A 27,977-nucleotide genomic window follows, 5' to 3' on the forward strand; every position below is an offset into this window, starting at 1 on the left:
TTTTTTTACTTTCTTACTAAGCGTAACAATGACACAAATAAGACTTTTGAAACAACGTTTAATTTCATGGAGATAAACGATAATTAAAACTAAAATAGATAAAATATAATTCATTTTTTTACTATTTAGTTTGTTTCAAGTATGACTGAATTTTTCTGCCAATACTAAGATTGCCGACCCTCTTAATCCATTAAATTAAATAGAAAAAAAAAATACAATTAAAATTAAATCGAGAGAAAATGTATCGTATTATGCATCTATTTGTATACGGTATTTAAGTATACTGTATTTCCTGGATTAAATCTCGTGGGAGTATTTTTAAAACGTGCAGTACATGCATCCTCCGGAATTTTGGAGGTTGATATTTATTACCTTGTAAAGGTATTACCCACTCGTCTCAGTGGGTAATACTTTAAAAAATATCTATCTTAAATACTTGTACATTTTTGGAACCATAAAAACAGCTTATTGACTGTATTTATAGGTTACAGCTATAACATTTAAAATAATTGGTTTTTTTATAGTTAACCCGATTAGGTTACGTGTCTGTTTCGATGACGTGGTTCTAGTTCAAGCTCACCGTCTGTAGTTATCGGCTAATCAAGGATAATTAGAAAACTAAGTTCTCTACTTATGACGTCGATCGTGACTTTCCACGCTCAATATTCGACAAAATTTATAATTTTATTTCAAAAAATGCTCCTGTAAACATTAGAGTAGAAAGTGCTGTTCCACTGTAGACAATCTGAAGACGTAGAATTTAGGTTAAATTTATTACCTGTCACTCTGAACTACATTATCCTGTACGTTGCAATAATTCAACATGTTTTCCATAGTTTTCAACCCGGGTTATTTTTAACAGCAGCTTTATTCCCCGGATTTTATAGGAGATCAGAGTTTAATCGAGGAAATACTGTATATAATTAAATGATATATTTGAAGACTTACCTTGAATGCGGATCGACATAAGAAATTCTCTTTAACTGGCAACAATCTAAATGATTTCATTCAAATATTTAATTAAAAGAAAAATTATTTGAGAGTAGTAACAATAACAACTTACTTTGCCATTTCGCTTAATTGTAATTTACCGTCTTTGTTGCTGTCGAAGATGTTTAGCTGAGAATAAAATAATTATTTAAATAAATATCCCTCGTAAATATATTTTTCGAATGGGAATATCGAAAAATAACATCTTCTAGCAATATAATATCGTGAATATTGTACAATATGTCACTACGAATGTGAGATATTTAAAGATGTTTTTAGAATTAGCATATAAATTCGATTATCTTTTATAAACAGAATATATATTGTTAGTTCTAAAATTCTGAATTTAATTTTAATAAAATTTATTCATTGTATTCAGTAAAAGATTTTATTAATAAAAATAAATTATATTTTGTAGATGTAAAGATTCAGTTGTTACAATTTTCATATATTTTTTCCTCTTGTAAAATTAGAGTTTTTGCTATTTTAAATATATTATTTAAGAATTTCTTATAATAGAAAATTAATAATTTTTTCGAAATATATATAACACATTTTTAACAAAAAACACTTTTCTAAGACGGCTCATTTATATTAATTTGCCTTTTCTAGAGATAAACAAAGTAATTTCGTTGAAATCACTTATACATTTATCATAAGAAAATGAAAATTCTTATTTAGTTTTTAATTAAATACACAAATGTATTTTAATTAAATTTTATTTTTTAATTTTTAGATAAGTTAATATTGACTTTAATGATTATGAATAATTTCATTATTAATAAATACAAATTTCGAAATAATTTAATTTTATTAAAAATTAATTAGAATATTTAAATTGATAATTTTGTTTGTTTTTTATTAAATGCTAAATGTTAATCAAAGATTAAAAATCAATTTATTTAGTAAAAATATTTTTAATTAACTTGCGTATTAATAAATTAATCTTAAACATATATTTAATTATATTAACTCTTTAATAAATTATATTATACGCATTTGGAAGTATTCAATATTCTAAATTTAGGTTTACTTAAACAAGATTAAATCAGGGTTTTACCTAATTATGTTCTGACCCTGATTTAAATCGACAGACAAATGGGTAAAGCATCAGCCTATTATTTTTGGGGTTTCTGGATCGAATCCATGGGGTTGAAATACACTCGAAATGTTTTATGGACGGTCTTTCTCGGATATTTCAGAGCCCTGTCCCTCAATTCCTGACCTATCCTATTCTGGGCCTGGCCAAATCCACGATGAGTATGAAAAACTTGCCTTATTGTACCCACAGGGAGGAGATTTTGAAAAAATCCTAACTAGAATCCTGAAGAATAATGAATTATTCTTCTAATACAGTGTTTTTTCAACCTTTTGGTCGCGACCCCCATGGGGTCGCGAGTAAAAGAAAAAGACAAGTGTTTGTAGGTGCTACACTACATTAAAAAAACTACAATTTCAACGAGAATTACGGCCCACACCAGGAAATGATAGCCGGAAAAAGTGTCGAGCTGATTTGCAAAAAGAAATAAAAAGTGTAAAATTAGAAGCTGAAAATTCTGATCCCTAAAAAGAAAAAAAAGGTCAACAGCTCCCCATGCCCAACGTTATAATTAAAGGAAGTTTCATACTGCATGTGTGTTAGGTTATTGTCGATTCTTCTGAAATTTTCACTTTAATCAACAATAATTTGTCTCAACAGAAAGAAAATTAAATATACAGTTTTTAAAAACACTAATATAGTTTTAATATGGCCCTAGGGGGTCGCCAGAATTTTTTAACTTGTAAAGGGGTCGCGTATTCAAGAAGGTTGAAAAACACTGTTCTAATAGATTATTATAAAAGGAAAAATAATCATCCTCAGAGTAGAATAACATAAATGCCAAAAAGTAATACTGTGTATTTATTTTTATTGATGGTTAGATATGAATTCATCAACACCAATACAATTTGATGAATTCTATTCAACTATTTTATACAGTATATTCGTGTGTGTGTATTATAGAACAATTATATAAATTTAATTGATCTAAATAAAAATCAAAAATAATTTATAAGATTTTTAAAAATGTCCTTTTTGTTTTGAATTTATATTTAGGCTATATAAGAATTAAGCATTAAATAATTCTATTATAAGCTGATGCATAGTCATAATTTCATACAATATAAAAGCTAAAACAGTTTCACATTATTTTCCTCTCTCATTTTTCTGTCACTTTCTTATATAAAATTAATATTTCATTGAATTTACACTAAGTAGATATTTTCCTATTAGTAAATGATAGTTTAATATTTATACTTAATTCGACAGAAAATTCGATTTTTATTTCTTTTAATAATTATACCCAAGAGTTATTTTGATCAATATCGAATGGGCATTATCGACTGTAGAGAGATCGAAAAAACGTTTTAGAAAAAATAAAATTCTCAGTTTACTCCTAAATAATATATAATATATAGAGCCATATCCAACCTAAAAGGTTATTGAAAACTTGATACTAACCAAAGTATCCGTGTATTCGATCAATTTGTCTTCTTCGATGCTTTCTTTTTTCGCTTCCTTCAATAAATCTTTCAAGAAGTTCTGAAAGGAGACATTTTATTTACCTTTTTTTTCTATACATATTATTAATCTGAAAGTATTATTTTTGTAATATATTCACGGATTTTACCTTCAATTCATCCGCCTCGATGAACCCGCTTCCGTCGGTGTCGTATTCTCGCCATATCTAAATAAAATTGTTTGATTTAAGACATTTGAGCGAAAATATATTGAATATAAGAATTACAAGACGTTTGATTCTTCTTTACAAAATATATTTCAGATATACTGCATCCATATTTAATAATATTGATTCATCCTACGAGTTTTTTTATGTATTAAAAAATATGAAATTTTAAACTAAAAATCTTTGCGTATAGAAAATTAAATTATAATACGTGTTTTTGATAAAAATTATTATTTCAATGTAAAATTTTTAAAAGTAAGTAATGGTTACTATTACAAGGAAGTAAAGATTAAAAACATACAAAATACATTTTAAAAATCCAACAACGAGTTGATTAACATTCCCGGCAAAATTTAAAATTTTGATGGTGCCATCTGTTAGGCTATATTTTAAAAACTTTTATATTTTTAATTATTATATTAATAAAATGGCAAAGTTTAATTTTGAAGGTAGGGATGAGTTTTATAAAAAATTGTAAATGCTAATAATGAGTGAAATCATTAAGTCCGACATACGACCTCCTCTATCGCCCCACCCCATCGACCTTTAATCACTAAAATTTAATAATATAATCTCCCTAATATATAAACTTCCCTGCAAAATTCTCCCTAATATATAAACTTCTCCCTAGCTGTCAATCTCCCTAATATATAAACTTCCCTGCAAAATTTCAGAAATTTTCGTCAAAAAGCATAGGAGTTATTACGCTTCAAATTGGGTAAAGAAAATCGTGCCTCCCCACACAGAAAAATCCTCGAATTTTTTTGCATTTCTCAACGTTTTAAGGTTCCGAGTCCAAAAAATGTAAATAATAGAGGGGATCATTTTTTGACCGATCGCTATACTTTCTCTCTGTTATACAGTATATAACATAGTCGAGAAAGTAATAAATTGGCAAAAAGTATAAACAAAATTTTAAATCAAACTATAAAAAATGTAATAATGCAACTATAGTATGTTTCTTTTACTGGGACAAGAATGCAAATTTCCTTTCCGTATTTTTTTCAGAAACAATAAACTTGCAAAAAGAATTCAATGCATCGGGACTCTTACTTGTAAATATAGTTGTCATGGAAACATCGATGCATCCAGTTTCTTTATCATGGAGAATAAGGAAAAAAATTTGCCATATAAAAATATTGCAACAAGTACGATCAAACTATTCGTATCAATCAGTAAATTTCAACGAAATTTGCGATTTTCTTTATACACACAATCGTGTAATTCCAATCGTTTGCAACAATTGGAATTGTAATTGCATCTTAAATTGGTCTGTCTAACAATTTCGAGAAAATTGTTTCCAGTTTCGAAGTTGTTACTCTGTAGATTTAAATCTTTATTTTTAAAGAAAAGGTCTATAAAAGTCCAAACTAAGCTATTGAAACTTTATATTAAGTGCCTTTTTCTATCGATTCAGCATAAAATACGGCATTGTGCGTTGACAAGAATGTAAATAACGTCTAAAAGCAAAACCGTAAAAAGAATAAAAGATGAAAACTTAACTGTTTGGGCCTATGAAAATGTTATAATAAAAAATGTCAGTAATATCAAACGTTTTAAAATACCTTACAACATATATTTTGACTTCTATTTATGACTTAACACTTAGAATATTTCCTTTGCGAAATACTACGTACAAATATATTATTAAATAATTCTTGTAATTTATGTAAATTATTTTATATAAAAATAAGTTATATTAAATTCCAATTTTATATTTATATCTTAAAAACAGTTAAATAAATGCGGCATGTTTAAATATATAAATTTTATTGATATTTATTAGATAAATATTTGATTTTAGAATTTTATAATAATTAATTTTCTTACAATGAATTTTTTATTATTAGATTACATTATAACAGATGATATTATTTTTAATAATTGAATACTAAATTTATTCAATATTCATAATTAATATCAATTTAATAAAACAAAAATTTATTTATTCATCAATTTAAAGTTTCTTTCTTATAAAAATACATTTTTTCTTTAGGACAATAAAAAATTTCATAGATCATTAAACGTTTTATTCCTGTAATAATGAAGCATTTGAATTCATAATTGTTTTTCTTCAAGATTTACTGACACAAAAATTCATAAATTAAGTCCTTTTTAATTTTGAAAATAATAAAAAATAATAATAATAATAATAATTGAATTTATCCATAACTAATGGTTTCGAATCATTAACCGCGAAAACATTAAAGAAAAAATTCTGCAGATCAAACAAAATATTAATTTTGATCTGTAAGAAAGTCAATGAAACGGAGCACATTATACAGTAAAACCTGTCCAAAACGGAAACTAAATAGAAAGGAAACCTGTATAAACAGAAAAAAAATTCTTCGGAATTGAACGATTTTCTATGTTAAACGAATAATGTCGAGATTAAGGACAGACAGTGGAAATTTATAGGTTACAATTTTTTTAAATTGCAGTTGAAAAAGAACCTGTTTAAAGCGGAAAAATTCGGTACAATGCGATTCCGGTTTACACAGGTTTTACTGTTAAATAAAGTTAAATATAACCAATTTTTTTTCAAAAATATAATAAAATTTTAAAAGAACGAATTGTTTTTAAACAAAAATTTATAAAGGTAGAATATTTTATATGATTATTTAAATATGTATAGCGAAACAAAAGATATAGCTTTAATATAAAACTAGACTGTAAAAAAACTAAAACAAATAATATCTTGAAGGTAGATTCAGTCAATATACGTCATTTCTATATAAGAAGTGATTCTACTTCAGTATGAATTCTCCTGTGCATTGCAGAACGTTCAAAAGATGTTTCTCTCTCTTCTCAATAACGATATACTTTTAACAATCGAAAACGTAATTTAAAAATTTATTTCAGAATCTTTCTCTTTTATTTTAAATCATTCTTAAAAATAAGTAATTAAAAAAATATATTCTTTATAGTGAAATAACACACGTAATTTGGAGAAGAGAAATCGATAGACTAGAAATTTACGAATAACATTACCATTACAAACTGCATATAAGTAGAATAATATTGAAAGGGTCGACCTCGTTAAAAATCGGTAGCCTCCAGCTGTGGAGACATGAGCTTTTTCTTTAATATTCTTTTCCTGTTCTTCAGCTGAGTTTGAGTATGAGCTGCAGCTGAAAATATCTGTCAACAATGTCGTCTTCCAATCTATCCAGACCAGTGAGCTCTGTCGATTTGAGATTATCGAAACGTGCTCTCACTTTTGAAATTTTTGACGCTCTTTCAGTCAAAAATCCGATGTGTATCTTTGAAAAACTGTTTTTTTTTCTTTTTTTAATAATTTTGATTTTCGATAGAGATGCACCGTCCTTCAGTCGAGATCTTTCATCAATATCCCTTCTGAATAATTGACTGCTAAAGAATCTTTATCTCTTCAATACATCAAGTTTGACTTTAAATTCCCAAGCTTAGAATTAATGATTTGTGAAGACAAAATAGTTAAGTTTATCCAACGATTTTTTTAAGAATTAAAATTTTAGTTAGAAATTCAGTATGAATAACTCAATACACGCCGATAATTCGGAGAAAAAAATTAACTTAATTTTTATTTTAATGACATTTAAATTTAGAGTAAAATTAGCTTACGTTAAAATTCTAATTTTTTTAATTAAAAATTATATAATTATTTAAAGATGATATTGCAGNACATTATATATATAATTATTGACTATTTATTTTCAATTAAAAAAAAAATATATATATTATATACAGTTTAATATCGAAATTTTTCGAAAACGATATCCGTAGAACATTTACTACCAATCTCTTCTTATGACAAGAATGCTTTTCTTATATGCACGCCTCACGCGATTGTCTGTAATAGAGAACTATAAAACGTATTGTGATTATTTCGGTTTTATATTTGTTTTTAGTCGAAAACAATGCTTTTAGCTATAACTTTATAATTAAAGTATTTAGCTGTAACTATATTTTAATAAATGACTATCATTTTCTCACTGTCTTGTATTCAGATTGCATTCTTGCTCATCCTCAAAGAGCACTCGTACGTTATTCTCGTGATTTTGCATGTTTTCTAGTTAATGGTAATTAAATTTTTCCTCTACACTAAAGCGTGAAATTTTGTCTCCTCTTAATTACTAAAGAATTGTAATTTATTCCACATTTACTCGAATTTTATTTTCTATTCTGCATTCAACAGTTGTATTAATTTGTTTACAAAGAAATTCGATTTTTAGACACCAGGTTGACATTTTAATGAAGGAAACAAATCTAATTGAAAGAATTGGCACTATATCAAGTTGAATGTCTTAAAGAAACAAACTATTCTAATTGAAAATGGTAATTAAACGTTGATAGATGAGCTCTAATTCATGCTAAATTGCCGAAATAAAATAGACATTATACTATATTCTGTTACAAAAACAAATACTCAACTTGAATTAACCTTTTACACTATAATTTTTGATATAATATATAACTAAAACTTAATAAAATAACTAAAATTTTTAAATACCATCATGAAGTTAAGAAAAATTATCCAAATTTTCTTTTAAAAAAAGACGACGTTTTTTTAAAAATATTAACCTTAACCGAGGTAACATTTCAATCTTGATTTCTTTCCCGTATTTCTTTAAAGCAATTTGGAGAGATTTTGATATTTTAATCGATAAATTTAATCGTCCATAGAAATATTCAACTAAAAGTAAATGGCATTCTTTTGAGCCTTCAAACGAAAGAGATTTCAATCATTTGAACATTTTAAAATACGCTTATCAAAAGAAGATATATGGTGTAATAAATGTAACTAAAGAAAAACTTCAATCTAAGATTTCAGTAAAAAAAATAATCATTAAAATGAGTTCTACTTCAATTTATTCAGAGTAGAATCAAATGTAAGATAGATAGAAACCCATTTCATAATCATCTAAATTCCTTTTTACGATGATAGCTTTCCTGGAATAAGCTCAACATTTTGTTTTTGTTCTGTATAAATGCTTAAAATTTAACAGTTTTATTTGTAATGTTTTAAATTATATTTAAAGTTCACATTCGTAAATATTAAGTTTTATAACCATAGTTTAATTAGATTTATTTATATAAACTCCATTAACTTTGACGTGTAATAAAATATTTAGTAATTATTAAGACAAAAATGAAGCACTTGCGATTGATTTTCGTTAAATCACACGATATTGTCACCAACCTAATATATTTCTTGTAAATTAATTTTCATTACAAAAATTTCCGTTTATCACGTCATTTTTATAATTGTTAAATATAAAATTACAATGTAATTAATATACAACAAAATACAATGTAATTATTTTGACAAATGAGAAAAGAAATAAAGTTAAATAATAAATATAAGTAGCTCTGCATTACACATAAAACACAGTACATAAATTTAAACAGAATACCGAATTTAAACAGAAGCTTAAAAAATTTACAGCTTAGTTTTACAATTAAATTTATTATTTACTAGAGGGGAAACCCTTCTATGTTGTAAGTTAAAGCCACAACAAATCTAAATCCAGTCATGGTTTAAATGTTTTACAGAAGATTTGTTAGAGATATATTTGAGGCGGAGAGTTAGCGAAGCCTCTTCTATGTGGCTTATAGAATTGAGTTCGTTCTTATAATTTGATGGGCCGATTTTAATAAAATTTTGCTATTTTGATTAATTGCGATGAAGAATACAAAAATGTAATTAAAAAATTGGGATCTACGGCTTCGTTTCGAGATACAGTGGCGTCAAAATGGCGATATCCCAGTTCCCTGACGGAAAATTGGCGCAAAATCTAACAAAACTCAACTACAAAGCAATCGACGTCCATTGCTTTGTACTTAGATCGCCTCTTCATGGCGGCAAGTACAAGGATCTCCTCTATCTTTCAGGCTGCTCCTCAGTTCTATCGCGATACGACAAACTCGCGCGATATCCTAGTGTTAATTTAGCAATTATTTAAATATTAAAGTAAATGTATATCTACGTCTTTTATTGTGTAATTCTGTAACCAATTATTTTTAAATATTAATATCTGTAAAAAACTTTCATTGACGTTTTTAAAGATATTTATATGTTTAATAGTCTAACGAGACGTTCAGACGTTAGTTATTTGTAATATTAAATGAATACATTACTAATTTTCATGTAATTTAGAATAAATTAAAGAAGTGTCTACTTAAAAAGTTGGAATAAAAAATTAATTTTTATTATTGAACAAATTTTAAAATGCTGCATATTAAAGAAACGAAGTTCGTAATGAGAGAAAATGATGAAAATTTGTTATAAAAGAACTTATATAAGAAAATAAAATACTGTAGTTCATTGAAATAGCAGACAAAAGGACCAAAAAACAATTTCTTTTTGTATGGTTTACTGTTTCGTGTTCTCAAACACAATGCAGAAAAAATAAAGAAAAAACACAATTGGATAAATGGAAAACCAGGCAAAATAATTGGGATTATATCTGATTTAAAAAAACAGAGAGAGAAATTTAACTCGAATTTCTCCCCTATTCGATAGTCATTACATTTTACTTAATAGCAAATTGAAAGCAAAGTCATTATTGCTTTCATTAATAATAATAATAATAATGTTTTCACACGCAAGCGAAATTCAATCTTTCATTTGTATAAGCAAGTTTTAATTTATAAATTGTCATAAATCATTCACGTGATTTTAAAGTTTCTATCTAATTAAAAAAAATATTTAGATGACGAATTACAATTAATTCATTGTATCAGAAACAGCTGTCAACATTAATCTATCATTCTACAGAACAATTTAGTTTAATTTTGATTTACTTATTAAATGAGAATAAATAAAATTAAGTTCATTAAACAATTCCTAGATTATTCTCTCCAATAATTGAACTTGAGTAAATGAAACTACTGTTTTGATATGCATTGATTTTAATGCATTTAACTATGTTTTAATCATTGAAACTAATACATTAATTACATAAAATATAACCCTTACCTTCATAAATTCCACACTCGATTCAAGCGGGTTATCGAAACGAAATAGCAACAGAAAACTCTCTTCTAAAGGTAGAAGTTGTGCAAGCTGTTAGAGGAGAGAATTGTCAATTTTATTATTTTCAACTTTTATATAAATATTTACATTATAAATGAGCAATAAAAATTGTATTAATAACATTTTAGACACCTTTTATTACTTTATTTACAGTTCTACGCCTCGTAAAATTTACATGCTAATTAAATGATCAACTAAACAACCTGAATGACTGAAAAGGTTATGTTAATAGCATCTTTCATTCGGTTATATTAAGTTATAAATAACTCACTGGAAAATAATATCTAAAGTATGTCCTATGTACTTTTTTTTCTTCGTTAGATAATAAAAGCTATAAAACTTTAAACAAGTTTTTAAACCTGCTTTTTTAGAAATTATTCCTTGTAATTTTTATCTTCATAAATTCTATAATAGCTTTATATTAAATATTCAAAAGATATATATTTTTGAAAAAAAATAAATATTAAGCCATACATCATTTTCATAAAAATTAAATTCTGTTTTATGTAGAATAACTGAATAGCAGTATTACTGCACTAAATAATTTTTTTCTTTATATTTTTTTCAGCTAGATAAAATACCTGAGATGAAGGTATGATTTACAGCGTAAAAAATAGCTTTATCATTGTTTCTTCTTATAGGTTATATGCTTTTTACAGATAGGCTCCTTTCCAAAATTAAGATAAATTTAAAGTATTGCCATTTATTGAATGGTTATATATCAGAATGGGTTATATATCAAAGATATAATAAAAAGAAGTGCAAGTTTATATTACCTCTGGTCCTACATCAGCAGTGTTAACGCTCGATACAAATTCTTTGAGAAAATTATCCAATTCTCTGCCTTCTATATATCCATTACCTAAATAAATAAAAAAATAACATTTCTAAAATATTCTAAATTAAGAAATATTCCATTCATGTAAGTTACGGATAATATAATTTCATAAATTCAATTAAGTATATTATTAAGTACCTTTTAGAATAGCACAATATATATATAAAGAAAAATACCTTATTACGCTCGAGTTCTCAATATAAATATTTTATTTAAAATAGAAACCTGTAGCTAATAGTATTTAAATTTAATTAAACATGGACACTATATCTTAATTAAGGAAATTCATCGATCTATCTCTTAATAGATTGAATTGTTTTTTTTTTTCCTTTCTTTTCTTTCTGTTCTATTTTTGTTACGACTGAATAAAAGTCTCTTGTTAATTTATGTTAATATAAAACTTACTTATAATTGTTTTCAATCTGCATAAAAGTCTAATTACCGAGCTTAATTTAAAGTTCCAACTTTCGTGAGTGAAAATGATGATGATAATAAGCCATATGAAACCCTTCGTAGATGGTTTGTCTCTCTAACAAAATCTCTTTTGGTACAATATGACTAGTTGGTCATTAAAAGCGAAGTTAGAACTCGTTTCACAAAAGTTGTTTAATCTGCAAACCAATTAACACAACGCATTTCGAAAAGAATCATAAAACAAAATTTTTTTTATTTTAAAAGTATTTATTTTTTAGTTATGTCTCCAGAAATAAATTTTACATAAGGTTTAAATCATTTTTTAACTTGTCATAAATTAAACTATATTTTATAGAATAAAAGTGAAATTAATTATATTTTAAGAAGATAAAAAAGTGATTTTTAAAAATAACCAATCAAAGCAAAAATTGATTTAACAAAACCGCCTTTATCAATCAACTCTCTGATTAATTGGTTGATATGAATGTGCGTCACAATAAGTAAATAGCTCTAATTGGCTTAATGATTTTTTAATCTGTTTCAAATTGACCATTCAGCGTAAGAACTAATTAATATTTTTCCAACATTTTAAAACTATTTTACGCTGATTGGTTATTAAAATTTTTTTATTTTTATATTCGAATATTTAATTGGTTTACTGGTTTCAAATAGTTGCAAACTCAATTTAGTTTTTTTTTTAAACAAATCTAATTCGCTAATTAATAAAAGTTTAATTTTAATTAAATTATTTCGCAATTGATTTTAAATTTTCAGCAAATTAATAAATAATTATAATTACGATTAAACAATTTTATGACCAATTAAAATATCTTTAATTTAATTCATTTATAAATGAATTTTTAAATGTAATTATAATTAAAATAGTTTTATGATGGATTTAACGATTTTAATTGAGATTATATAATTTGTCAATTTAAAGTCAATTTAAAAATTAAAAATTATCAAGACATAATCAAAAAGGTTCATATATTGAATATTAATGAGATTCTTAATCGATGATAAAGAATAATTTTTTTTTTAATTTTTGAATATCAAGTTAAATTATAAAATATTCATTTTTATTATTTATTAATTGTTTAGACTATATATTAATTTTTAAAACCTCGGACAATATATTTACAAATTGTATGAACTTAAATTGTAGACAGTGCCACAAGACATTGCAGAATTACGAAAATTTCGGACAGGCCCTTATTTATAGCATTAGGAAGAATGGATTCATATTTGTAAATAGTTTAGACCTCATGGCACTTATTTCAGGCCCTATTTGCACATTTATAAATTTAAAGTCTATAAAAAATAGTACCAGAATAAAATTCTTAAAATATAAGGTTATAACATTGAAAAAATTAATTTTTTTTTATTCTTGCTTGGCTTAATATATGGTGATAACTAGAATATATTACTTTAATATATGCTTATACAGTTGACCCCCCTATAACACTTTTAATAATTCCATGTTATATGAATTCCATGTTGTACGAGTCACTTAGATTTTACAAATACGTGTGCCGTTCACAGCCCGGCTGACGTATTTGTAAAATCTAAGTGACTCGTATAACATGGAATTCATATAAAACGAAATAATCAACAGTGTTATAGGGAGGGGTCGACTGTATATAATTCTCATCTATTATTATTATTTTAATATTTATGATATGCCATTTAAAAAATTTTTTGCATTATTCGTTCTTAGATTATTTTGATTTATTCTATCGCATAAGCGAGTAAACATTCGAAAAGAAGAATAAAAAAAATTTTTAACGCTGTCGTTAATAAAAGACACTTTACTTGTTTAAACATCTGTACGAAAATTAATACTATTTATGAAAGGAAATGAAATAAAAAAAGCTGTTCTTTGGTCGAATGAATTTAGTTCTATAACAGAACATTTTTATCGTTTGCAAATAACGAATTGAATTTTCTTTTTGTAATTTCATAAAGGGAAAAAAAGTAGTAATGAAGAAGAAACAAGATATTTTATTGGATTGTTTCTCTGTTTTTCCTCGAGACATAATTAGTTTTGATGAAATTTAGACCCGATAAATACATTACCTGACAGAACAATAAATTGTGTGATATTATTTAAGATACTAGATAAAATTATTAACTATTCAAATAAGCTGATTTTTTAAATATATATATATAATTTTTTTATTTAAAATAAATAACCCTAATTTTAAAAAATCCCTGCTAAAATCTATTTTAATTTAAATTTATCAATTTTCAGTGTTAATAAAATTTATTAAAATATTCAAGAATATTTATATCGCTTTTAAATAATTATCTAAATAAATAAATTTATTATAAAATTTTAATTAAAATGAATAAATCATTAAATTTAAGAATTTAATAAGCTGTTTATCAGCCACTCTTCTAACTGTTTAAATTTTCTTCGCTGATTAATTTTAAACTTAGAACTTTCATCGCCCGTAATGAAAACAGGACTTATCTGTCATAATTTGTTTTCTATAATATAATAATAATTAAAATAAAACCGTAATTTAGATTAATCAATCATAAAATACAAAAATTTAGAAAACTATATGTTTCATTTATATAAGTTAATGATTTCAGTGGGATTATATGGAGAACGTTTATTTCTTTAATGCATCTACTCATTAGAGAAAGGTGCAGGAATCAATAAAGAAGGATTAGGCCAACTCTGTCCTAAGGATATTCGATGAGAAAATGGAAGAATGCATTCAAATAACCATCTTACAAAATAAATCTTTTTTTTTAATACAAAGCAATCTTTATTATAATTAGATTTATCAATCAATACAGAAAAGGGAAAAAAATTATTTAATTATTCCTAATTCAANATTCGAATAAAGTTCATAATTAATAATTCAATGAAATTTACTCATTAGAAAGAATTTATTAAGATAAATTCTAGAACATAATATAAAGAATTTTACTTTCCTTAATTACTAATCACTATTATGATTAAAATTATCTTTTAAATGTAGAAAATAACTCGAATAAAACAGTTTTTTAAATAAAATGTGTGCATGAATATTTTTTAAAAGCTGTAATTTCATTTATAAAATGCATTTCAATCCTGCTTAAGTACTGTAACTGTTCTAAGAAAATATCGATTAAACTTTTCTTAGACACGATATTATATGAAGAGGTAAAGAAGAATAAAAATAAGCAAAAAATTTAACAGAATGGTAACAATTTCCAATTATTTAAAACATTTAAATGATGTTATTTAAATCAATGTATTTTTTTCTTTTAATTCTTCATTTTCTTTGAAGCAATTATTTTATGCTTTAAAAATACACTACTACATCCAAAATTCTGAAGAATTAGACAAAATATTTTTTATAAAATTTACATATAACTCAAGGTAACTAACTATCCGTGTTGTTTTCTTACAATATAGAATATAAATTGTAAATATATATATATATATATATATATGGATGATCTTGTTATTTTTTGCCAAATCCAAATTTTAGAAAACATATCATCTGATATAGATTTTTGGATCGATATCCATCACTTAGATTTATTCTAGAAATTATTTTCAGATCTATCAGTTTATCTTAAATGTCGTAAAGCCGTTTAATTTTGTTGTTGTTCTTACAAAATAGTCATGTAACCTGACTTATTATCTTTAAATTCATTTTTTAAAAATATATGAATAATTTATATATTCTAATTCTATTTTATAAGCATTATAGTCTGAGAAAAATCGTGTTTTAAATTTTATATAGGCTACATATAATATAGAAAAATCAAATTAAAATTAATTTAAAATATATTTTTTAATATTATCCTATTAAATTATTTGACTTCCATTCTATTATGTATAAAACGGTATTTGCAATTTTGAAATCCGATACCGAACTTCTAACTCAAAAGTATTTTTAAAAATATAATATAAACATGAAAAAAATTAAAGTTAATTAACTCTAATGCATTAAATTTAATTAATAAATTATGTAAAATTTATATTAAAATATGCATTTGATTTTTAGTATGTAATCTAATTATGCACGAAATATTATTGTATAACTTTTAATTTATTTTAATAATTATCTAAATTTGCTTATTTAATAAAATTAAGTAGCTCACGTTCTTTTTACTCAATACCAAATTATGAAAAAATTTATCCAATTTTCCAAAAGTATTAGCGTAAAATTATTATTATTATATTCAAAATTAAGTATATAAGTATTAAAAGTTTGTATATAAATGTAAAAAATTAGTATATAAAATGAATATACTAACCTCTCGAATTTCGATTTTCCCATCTTTATTATCGTCGTAAGCTTCCATGAAACATTCCTTTAATTCTTCTAACATTGATTCTGAAACAACCTGAAAATAAAAACAAATTGAACCGACGAAAAATAATAATAAAAATATATTATTCGTTTCAAATATTTCACTTTTAAATCAATAAATATTGATTTTTGTGTGGATATTCGATCATATCTTTAAGGGTTGGCCTATAGTGCTTCCCATAAAATATGTAGTCTAATCCGCCCACAAAATATGATTTATTAGCATATTTTGCTCATATTTAAGATTAGTTTTCTACTGTAAAGAAGTCGTGAGTAAATTGAACACTTCATCAAAGTTTTCCTCTTGGATATTTATCAAAACTGATAAAAATTTTGAAAGTTTTAGATCCTAGATTTTAAAAATATTTTATAAATTTGAGAGTTAATTTTCGAGATGAATTTAACTGGTAAGGAAATAATACATTTTATTTATAAAATGTATACAAAATATTTTGAATTTATTGAGTTAATTCATATGAAAATAAGTGCTCATCATAATCCAAGACAACATTATACCACTCGATTGTAACCTGCATGATTAAGGAAAATTCAACTAAATAAAAATTATATAAAATTTGAAAAACATTAATAAAAAATATATATATTATATACAGTTTAATATCGAAATTTTTCGAAAACGATATCCGTAGAACATTTACTACCAATCTCTTCTTATGACAAGAATGCTTTTCTTATATGCACGCCTCACGCGATTGTCTGTAATAGAGAACTATAAAACGTATTGTGATTATTTCGGTTTTATATTTGTTTTTAGTCGAAAACAATGCTTTTAGCTATAACTTTATAATTAAAGTATTTAGCTGTAACTATATTTTAATAAATGACTATCATTTTCTCACTGTCTTGTATTCAGATTGCATTCTTGCTCATCCTCAAAGAGCACTCGTACGTTATTCTCGTGATTTTGCATGTTTTCTAGTTAATGGTAATTAAATTTTTCCTCTACACTAAAGCGTGAAATTTTGTCTCCTCTTAATTACTAAAGAATTGTAATTTATTCCACATTTACTCGAATTTTATTTTCTATTCTGCATTCAACAGTTGTATTAATTTGTTTACAAAGAAATTCGATTTTTANACAGTTGAACTATATAATTTTTTAGTACGAACAAATAGCTTCTATAAAGTGCATTTAAAAATTCATTAAACTCGTTTAATCGCATGATTTAACACAATTAATCATGCAATTTTATCATAAATTCCAAAAATTGTTTATTCCCTGAATATATTCGTTTCCATAATAAAAAATAATGCAAAAATACGATAAAATTTCATAATCTGAACTAAAAAAGATAATGCTAATTCAGTGATACTGTTGACAGTTTTACAAAAAGTTTAAGTTAAAAAATTTGAATTTAATTATTTTATTACTTTAGGGTTTATACATAAAAGTTCGTTTAATTTACTCGTAAGAAAAATTTAAATTATCTAAAGTATTAATAATTGAGGTTTTTTATTAAGGAGTTGAAACTAGCCATTTTGCATACGACCATTATGGCCTTCTCTATGAATCATCTACTTTAACTGAACGGTATTTAATCAGCTTTACTGTTACTGTTTATCTAGACAGTTTATACTCTACGAATTCGTTAAAAGTTGGGTTTATAAATTAAATTTCACTTTTTGAATTTCTTTGAAGATGATAATCAAATCCTGAAGATGTTAACATCCCAGAAAGATGAATTGTTCGAGTTTAAATTTGCCTAAATGAATCTCGATTTTAACCCGTGATAATACTTGTTTATATTTGATATTCGATTCAATAAACACGATTTAAATTTAAATTAATTATAATGTTAAAGTTGCGAATGTCTAATGAATAGTTAATTTAAGTTAATGAATGATAATATAAAGTGGCCATAGTTCATTGATGCCCTGAAGCGTAATGGCCCTGTTGATATTCCCGCTATCATCCCATAATTTACAATAAATAGTTTATCATAATGATAATTTTCATTAGTCTATATACAAATTAAGACACTTGTGTAAATGTTAGTTTGTTGATTCAAATAGTTTCTAGAGAAGTATTGAAACAACATTTAATTTATTAGGACTCCTATTCGTAGTATATAGATCAAGAGTAATCAAGTTTTATTGGTCAAGAAAAGACCTAAAATCTATAAATTTTAGAACTTTTTACGATTTAAAAATGTTATACGACATTTTCGCTGCAAAAAAAAAATAAAAAAAAAATTGAAATTAGCAGAGTTAAACCTATTGCAATATTCCTAAAGTTCGAGTCTTAATTAATGCATTGTTTAACCTTTAATATTTCAGTAGTTGTTGCCCTCTTGTTTAGGTTTTATACCAATTCGTGTACGTTAATACTTCGTTATTTGTTTGGTCATAAAGCTTTTCTTAATTAATCATTCATTATTCTTCTTAGAATTAAGTTTTATTTCAGAATTCTTAACTTTAATATTTTATTTAATCATAGATTTTTGTACTAGTTCTTTTAATTTAATACTTTACTATTTTTGTTTAGTGTTTCTCAATTATAACTCACGTTTATATATTTTCATTAGAGTTTATCGTTATTGTTCGCTGAATAGAAAAGTATTTGAAGCTATTTTACTCTATTTATAATGCATTTTGTTAGTCTAAACAGTTTATATTTTTGCAATGTTAAATATTTTAACAGCGTAATATATTATTTATTGGCCTATAGTATTATTTTCCAGCCATTTTTAGTTACCGCCTTTTAGCAGTCAGATCGTGACATTACTCAGAAATATAGTTTGTAATTCCTTCGTGTTCACGAATCATTAATTGAAACCATTGTTGTAGTGCAGATATTAAAGTCTAAATCTTTTATTTTAATAATTACGTTTAATTAAACTATTTTCTACCTACAAAATTCAAATTTCGTTTATCTGGCATAAAAATAAAGCTCTAAAATCAATAAATCTTTCATATCTCACCATCTGTTTGCTCTGTTTTATCTTAAACTTTAATTATTTAATTTTTTTTCCTGGAGAAATACCCCACAAATTTACTTTTAACTTGACAGAACATCAAGAAATAATAATTAAAATATTCAAAGATGCATGAGTTATTGATCGTAAATAGGCCTATATATTTAAATATTCAATTTAAGAGATATAACAGGTAAAATATTATTTTAAAATCCCCAAAGACATTTGCTTGATTTATAAAGAAGATGCGTGACTAGAATAGCGATTATAAAACAACAAAGAAAAATTATACATTTTCATTCTTAATCTTTCACGTATCTAGAAATGTTATCCTTCTTCGTAGAAAGAACAATACTAGTTACGATTTATTGTGCAAAGTTCAGTGTAATAATGGTAATGAATCATTCATATTCAAATACATTAATTGATGCTATTAATTTATTCAAACGTGCAAACAAAAACCTCTAATGAATATGCTCTAACTAATGGAATTCGTTCGAATTCCGTATTATTAAAAAAATTAATTATTCAACTCTATAAATATTAAAAAAACTATACTTTGTGATATTTGTTGCTTATCTTATCGTAGCATAGCACAGAATAATTTAGTATGGTATAAACTAGTAATGGCTAGAGAATACTTGAGGATGGTATAGTTTAAATAGGCCTTATATATTTATTAATAAAATATGTAGAAGTTCTAAACTAATTTTATGAATAGCATTTAGAAAGTAATGTTTAAAATAAAATAAATTTTATGAATTTTTCAACAAACCATAGTTATTTACGATGAAATAAAAATATCCAACGATGATCCAACGACAAATAATTACAGAAAACAGTCGTTAAACAGATTAACGAGGAATTTATCATGTAATAATCGTAGTTATGTCTTTACAACAGCCATAAGAGAATTGTTTATAGTTTCCTAAACACATCAACAATGAAATTTACCGTTTATACTACGAGCCAAACAACAGGTGCAAAGTTAGGAGTAGCCTAAATGTGGTAGTGTAGCTGCGCCGCTACGCTGCTAACAGCTAACTTGTCACAAACAGATGGCATTTCCCATTGTCTGCACAACGAACAGCGAGGAAAAAGCATTGATAATTTAGTAAAGATTGATAGAAAAAATGGTAAATGAATTTTCAACTATATATATTTAAAAAAGAGTATTAAATTCAGAAAACCTAGAAACGAGCCTACGAAACAATCGATCGAAACGTTTTATAATAATTTTTTTTTAAAAAAAAGTAATACAAGAAATTACATTCCTGAATAATTTCTGATCTCTAGACAAAGTTTTTTAAAGTTTTAATAATAATTCAGGAGGTCAGGAAACGAGTGCAAACATCTTTGCATTTGACACGAGTCGATATGGTAGAGGTGAAGACGTAGTTTATGTGCTATGGGTAATTTACTTGAAGAGATTCTAAGCACTTTTGTGGTTGGTAATGCAAGGATGGAAAGGTCTCTATCTTTTCCTACTTTACCACAACGAAAACTCCAGTACGGCATTATGATACTGCCTCTATCTACTACTACGTCGGAGTCGAATATTCAGCTCCAACAGATGAACACAATCGATCTTTTTAATATGCGTTACCTGTTTGTTATTCAAATATTTACATTACAATGCATCTGTAAGATTTACAAAATTGTAAAGATTAAATAAAGATGTAGATCTATTTTAAAAGTCTAAGGTTTCGATCTTATCTGTTTGGACTAAGTGGATTTTCCCCCTTCTTTACTAGAAAAGTATTGAAATTTCTTAATGGAAACAGATGTGATTTCGTGTGTCGAATTGAAAATTTTTAAGTTTTTCTAGATGTTTTGATTAATTACCATATCCAGTTCTATTTACTAAACTTTTAGAATTTTTAAACATTATTAATTTTTTTCAATTTGAAGTTAAGACGATGATGCTTCAGGTCTTCTTGAAGGGAATGAAGATCTTTTGTTTGGAATTTCTTATGCGAGTTTGTAAACAGTATCGATGTTATTTTCATACTATTTTAGCTCAAAATTAATATAATTAATATATTTAAATTTTTACCTAAAGTAGCATTAAAAATTTATCAACATTATTTAATTAATCGTAATTTTAATTCATATTAACTTTTAACAACGTTTTAACGCATTTACATGTTTGCATATTTTAACATATATTAACGATTTAATTCATTCGAAAAATCGATTAAGTTCTATTAAATCTATTATACTAAAAATTTTAAGAATAAAATTCGATTTTAAAACGAAATATATAAGTTAAAAGTTATAAAATTTCTTCATTTCGATCATTTTACCTTATTTTAAATTAACAATTTTTTAAAATAAAATTGTACAGTACAATACATTGTTTAATTTCTAGATTATATCCGTATAAATTTGTATAACATAAAATTGAAAAGTAATTCATTAAAATTTAGTCTATTCATTTAAGAAAATTAATCAAAATATTCAAATTTTTTTGAAATTTTTATATCTATTTTACTTAATAAATGTAGAAGAGAATAAAAAAATGTCAACAGGTTTTACAATTTGATAATTAAGTTTTATTAATGAAAAGATATTTTAATATAGCTTTAAACAACTTAAAATATGAGTAAATATAAATTTCTTAACAAATTTAAATAGCTTACGATCGATATAGGGTTATTTTTATTTTGATAAAAGGCTCTAACATCGTTTGAAGAATTTCTAAACATTTTTATAGCTGTAAAACTTATGAAAATTTCATAACTGACCTTATAGAAAGAAATTTCATATAGATCACGTAGGCCAGGATAAAGAAAGTGAAACATTTTCTGATGGATGATACTTCAGTAAGATAATAGAAAATTTTAAAATATTATAGAAATTAATTAACGATAAAATACAAATTAATATGTTGTATATAAAATGTTTACAAATGTTTTAATTAACATTAAAAATGTGTTTTAATTCGACTAATTAGTTCCATAACTGCGAAGCCAAACTAAGAAACAGTCTTTAAAGAAAGTAATTAAATTTATAATATCTTATATTCGAGTATAGATTTTAAGCCTGATATTTTAATACAGGCCCATAAAAATTTGGTTGAGACACGATTTAATTTTAGAGTCAAAATTAAAAAAAGAAACTTCTCTACTACTTGAGTCATGAAAGCTGAGTGGTATTGTTCACAACTTGATCCAAAGAAAATTGAAGGGTTGTCCAATTTCCTGCAGCAAAATCAATAGAGCAAAAACCAAACTTTCTACTATATTCATACTATTTATTTCTAAAAGTTTTAAAAGGATAAAACTTTAACTTTTGTATTGTTTCAAATTGAAACTTGAGTGAATTGAGTGGATGATCGTTGATTTTTAAACACATTTTGAATCTTACAAAAATTAATCAGAGTAATTTTAAAGAATTTCTTGAAAATATATCTAGAATCATTTACAAATTCTAGAGAATTTTAAAAAACTGGATGATTAGATAAGTAAATTATGTAAATTTTTGAAAATTTATTAGCTTCGTAGCTTTTTAGGGAATTGAAATAAATATTTTTGGCGATTACTTTTTTAAAATTAATTCTTGATTATTAATTATGTTATGAAATATTTACGATAGTCGAAACAATAATGGATGCAAAAATAAAAAAAGAGGTAACTTTTAAGGATTCTAATTTATTATTCTTGAATATTTTCTGTTTTAAATGGGATTCAAACAGGATAACATAATAGGAAATCGCTTCAGATATACCAATTTAATAAGGGTAATAATTCATAATTACTTGTTTGGATCGAATCCTTATATTTATACAGCGTATCTTGCATAATGGAGATCATTTATCTAATAATGTCATATTGTTGATCAGCAGATTGATCGAATAATGAAGTTATTATGACTTATGTATTTTCTACGAATATAAATAAAATAAATGGGAATATTACGACCTAATAACAATATTTCGGAAGCAATTTTCTCCTGTTAAAAACAATTGAATGAAAGGTGATACAATACGTCATTTAATACTTTTATATAAACAAAGAGTAAGATTATACTGACAAACCAATGACTACTGCAAAAGAAATCCGTCAATTGGTGAGATTACATACACCAGCAGCACAGGAAATGGATAAACGTCACCATGATAAACAACATCGACAAACATTTCACCTCCCAGGAGATCCTGTCTGGTTGTTTATCCCTGTAAGGAAAATGGAACACTACTACATATTTCTGCTATATTTTCGCCCCTATACTATCGAGGGAATTATAAGTTGTTACATAGAAAATCAAGACGATAAGAAACGTATCACGAGTTTAAGTGATGTATGGATGCTGTATGTGTCGGTGGATGAAACTTTACTACAATTCGTCTTGTAAATTGCTAGGAGAATATCAAAGGATCGGTTGGTGTGATCTTAGTCCTTTGGGATTATTCACGGTTGAAAGATATGATAGAAATAGCAGTTGGATAAGAAGTAAAATGAAAATCAAAGCTATTGTCACATTTTTCTATTTTACTCGTTCGTTGCTCAACGGAAGAGATTCCACGAATCTAACAATGTTTAAAAATTTGAAATTTCGCCTTCCTCCTTCTTCAAAAAATCAATAATATTTCGTTCGTTTATATAAAATTATTGATGTAAATCTAATAATTAAACATAAATTTGAAGTAGTTTTCTTTATTTTTTTTAATAAACAGTTTTTTAAATGTGTTTTCCATCGTATCTCGTGACTATACAGCGATGTTACGCATTAATACGATTATTTTTATATTTAAAAAGAAAAGTAACGAACAAACTACAATCTGTTTAATTTAGATAACCATATAAGAGATAGAGATTATAATGCTTTAAGTAAAAAAATATTTTAAAAGAATCCGGCAAAAAAAATTGATAAAACATTAAATTGGAATTTATCCCATGATTAAATTACATCAATTTCCTTAAATTTTAACTTTAAGATTACTGTAGAAAATTTCGTTTACGTCGTTAATTCGAGATAACTGAAACAGCGACAGAATAGCTCCATAAATTCAATAAGATTACGATGATAACTCTGCATATTATCAATGATCATGCTAAAAATAATTCTTTAGAAACTTAATAGAATATACTATTAGTTTTTTTTTATTATTAGTTTCAATTCTACTGTTTGCTTTAACTTTATGTTCCATAATTCACTCTGATATCTGCGACTTTCAGGAATTTGCTGCATGCAGCAGCAATTTTAGTTACAAGACTTTATGAGCTAGTTGCTGCGCTAAAGTAAAACGTTCGGCTTCCTAACTTTCACAAGTTTATGTTACTGAATAGCCGAATCGAATTTCTTCTTTTTTTTTCGTTTTATTTATTTATGAAAGTTTAGCAAATTTTTCGCTTGGTTTAGTGCGAAAACAATTTCCACGTTCAATTTCACAATAAAAATACTAAAGAATCTTCTTAATGTTTAACTTATTATACTAAGCTCTACACTTATTTGCTTGTATTGTAGAATTTCCTTTATGTAAGAATAACGTAATGTCTCTTAAGTGTATAAAAAAAAACTGCATTCACATCATTACTTTTTTCTTTTTTTGGATAAAATTCCAGATAGTAAGAAGAGAAAAAAAGACACTTTCGACGTAGGAAACATTTATAATTTAATGTTTTCTATCTAAAAATGTGATCCTGTAAATTTACTACGTGTTTTCCCAGTAAATATTTACAGAGGAAGAAAAACGAGCAATGATATAACATCGTAAACGTTTCGATCACTAGAAATGTAAGTCTACTGAAAAATGAGCTTTGAGAAAAATTATTTCCATTTGAAAATAACTTCAAAGAATAATTTCCTGTAAAATTTACTTACAAAAATACGTTTTTAAATGTTTCAATTTGATTACAAATATAAGCTAATATTATAACACAAATAATACTTTATATTATTCATTAAATGCTGTAAAAGTTGTTTATTCATTTTGACTAAATTGCATCACATTATAAATTTTAAATTTATCGTAAATTTTTCATAATTAATTTTTAAATATTTAATTTAACAGCATTATTAAGGATAAGAACATACAATTTACATGAATTATAGGCCTGTTTGTGTGTATTTTATTTATTTACAACGAAAAAATTAAAAAAAAAAAACGAAGAAAATTTCAATAAAATCATTTTTATAAATATCCTAAAGAGTAAACTAACAATATAAGAGAATAATATATAAATTTTAATAAGTTTATGCAATATCTAAATAATAATATGATTTATTCTGTCTCTTATTATCTACAAACTAACTCTATAAAGGCTACAATATTAAAATAAATCAACACGATCGTTGAGATAACATAGCTATAAACTTAACGATGACATAATATATATTTAAATTAAGATAATACATTAATGAATATTTACAAAATATTCAATTCTGAACATTTTCNTAATTTTATTTTACACAATTAGGAAATGACTGACAGCAATACATTAATGAATATTTACAAAATATTCAATTCTGAACATTTTCTTGAATGTTCCTACAAATAACGAAAAAATTAACCTAACATTACCGAAATAGCCTTCCAACATAGTAACAGTATTATTATAGTTGACAGCTAATCTAGTAGTATTATCTATCTTTTAACACATTACTTTCTGCGTCACTTCCATCTATATATTACCTGTAAGGACTCGGAGTAATAACTTATAACTAATTTTAGCTTTCATAGAAAACAAACGAAAAAATTTTTTCTAGAATAATTTCTATAGAAAAATGTTTATAATAGGATAATATTTATACAAATAAATAAAAAGACTTAGTGATTGAAGCTTTAAAAGTTCAGATTTTTATAGCAATCTAAGGTTATCTCGGAACCGAACACCGTTAAGTGCAATTAGAACTCTTTGAAGTGGAAGAGTACAGAAAAGATCCTACACTATCATCTACAGGATAATTACGCTATTTAGACAAGTATAATGATGGATTTACAAATATCCAATCGCTTAAACTGACATTTTAATGTTACAATTTCAATTTAATCGAAGTAGAGTACAGTACAGTACAGAAAAATTTTATTTTAAAATTTCCAAGTTAATTAAACTTTCCAGCGCGTTAAAAATTGATTTACAGTTTTTCTTATTGATTAAAGTTAAAAGTTTATATATTAAATTTAAAAAATGATGGTTAGTCAATAGGTTGAGGAATTCTTAATTCGCCTTACCCCTCTGCGTGATACGTTAATATAGATCAAAACTGTGGCATATCTCGTATCATTAATAAGAGTAAAGTTCCATCTATAAAATAACGATCCTCCTTCAAAATGACAGAACCTGTCAAAAGAACTTTACTGTTATGATAATCGTGCGTCCTGGTTGTTTGTCCAACCTAATTAACTCGATCTATTTATTCCCTGTTTTACAATCAAGAAGCACTTTTCTTTCGTGCTTGCAAGTCTTCTTAAAAGTCAATAAAAGTGTTTATTTTGTCTTGATTTAACTAAGAATGTTCTCTCGAGATAGGGGAATTAAGTTTTAAAAAAAAGCATGCAAATACATTTATTAGACTACTTAATAAGTTTAACAGCAACGTAAATAAGATATACGATAACAAATTTATACTTTATTTATTATATTTTCTGTAACAATATATACGAAATTCAAGTTAATAAATCGATTGTTCTCTCTTATCTTATTTATACATAATTTTAAAACAATTATTATATTGGAAATAATTTATATAATAATAAATATGCTCTTAATTATTGTTATTTAAAATTAATACAAATTTTTAAATTTGATTATTAATTTTAAAAGGGAATTAATATTTTAAAATTTATTTTCCTTATAAATAATTTGTTTAAAAAATTTACTAACTTACTTATTAATAAATCGGCAATAACATTCAATTTAAAGCAATATTATTATCAATTACGGTCGGAAATTGGAATTTTCTGGGAATTTAATTCAATTTTTTATATTTTTTAAAACGTAATTTATTTTCTTTTTTGAAATATTATTCAAACATTAAAATAAATTACATTTTTTTGCACAAAAAATATTTTTTTCCCTTACAAAACTCTTCTTGATGTCATCCAGTGAAGTAGTTATTGTTTCGAGCTGAAGAAATGCTCGACAATATGAAGAAAATGTCAACTCTGCTTTCTTTATCATTGTTAGAATGGCAAATATAAGGCTTTTTTTTAAATAAGAGGACCAACCACTATCCAAATTGAAAACATATTTTATCCTGAAATTTAAAATTTTTTTAGAATATTCTTTCACGTTTTTTTTCCACGAATTTTCTTACTTTAATTTAAAATAAAATGAGGAAAATCATAACAGAAAAGTTGTTACGAACGTAAATATTTTATTAAACAAATATCGAACAATGGCACGCGTTTACAGGTGTCAAGACTTAAAAAGGACGAAGGAAAACATCGATCAAAACGTGGCGCAACGGGTATTAATGCTAAGAAATTTGGCCACACACGTGCCTGTCAATCTAACAAAAACATCAACAAAACTCACCATCTTTGTCATAATGACTCCAGACATCCATGAATTGAGTAGCTGTCAAATTTTTCAGTTCGCGGGTATTTTTGTCACGGAATTGTCGCATGAAATTGCTCGAATTTTGCTCCTGTCTTTCATTATCGCTGTCGTCCATGGTGATCATACAGACTGATCGGGAGCTGTCTTAGTTTCGTTGGAAGGTTGTGGAGTGGATACGGGAGCTATGAGATCTGCGCATGCTGTAACGTCACCTATTAACACACCTGCT

At 25.3% G+C, this 27,977-nt stretch overlaps 1 protein-coding gene across 1 annotated transcript; it reads right to left on the reverse strand.

The window, feature by feature from the left end:
- LOC111613333 (calbindin-32-like) lies at positions 1-27,977 on the reverse strand. Its single transcript, XM_023354685.1, has 8 exons — positions 27,721-27,977; positions 16,815-16,823; positions 16,250-16,409; positions 10,678-10,764; positions 3,660-3,716; positions 3,491-3,571; positions 1,064-1,119; positions 1-994 (listed from the first exon to the last, which is right to left on the reverse strand). Exons 1-8 carry the CDS (start codon positions 27,870-27,872, stop codon positions 892-894), a joined length of 705 nt encoding a protein of 234 aa, XP_023210453.1. The 5' UTR covers positions 27,873-27,977; the 3' UTR covers positions 1-891.

This window comes from Centruroides sculpturatus, unplaced genomic scaffold (genome assembly GCF_000671375.1).
Source record: "Centruroides sculpturatus isolate CEXI.00-Female unplaced genomic scaffold, Cexi_2.0 scaffold1952, whole genome shotgun sequence".
Lineage (NCBI taxonomy): Eukaryota > Metazoa > Arthropoda > Arachnida > Scorpiones > Buthidae > Centruroides > Centruroides sculpturatus.

Coding starts and splice junctions, on each gene's coding strand:
- LOC111613333 (XM_023354685.1), bottom strand. CDS start 27,872: ATGATCACCATGGACGACAGCGATAATGAAAGACAGGAGCAAAATTCG. Junction 3,717..10,677: donor CGAGTGTGGAATTTATGAAG/GTAAGGGTTATA, acceptor AATTTTATTTAG/ATATGGCGAGAATACGACAC. Junction 1,120..3,490: donor TCGAATACACGGATACTTTG/GTTAGTATCAAG, acceptor TTTTATTCTCAG/CTAAACATCTTCGACAGCAA.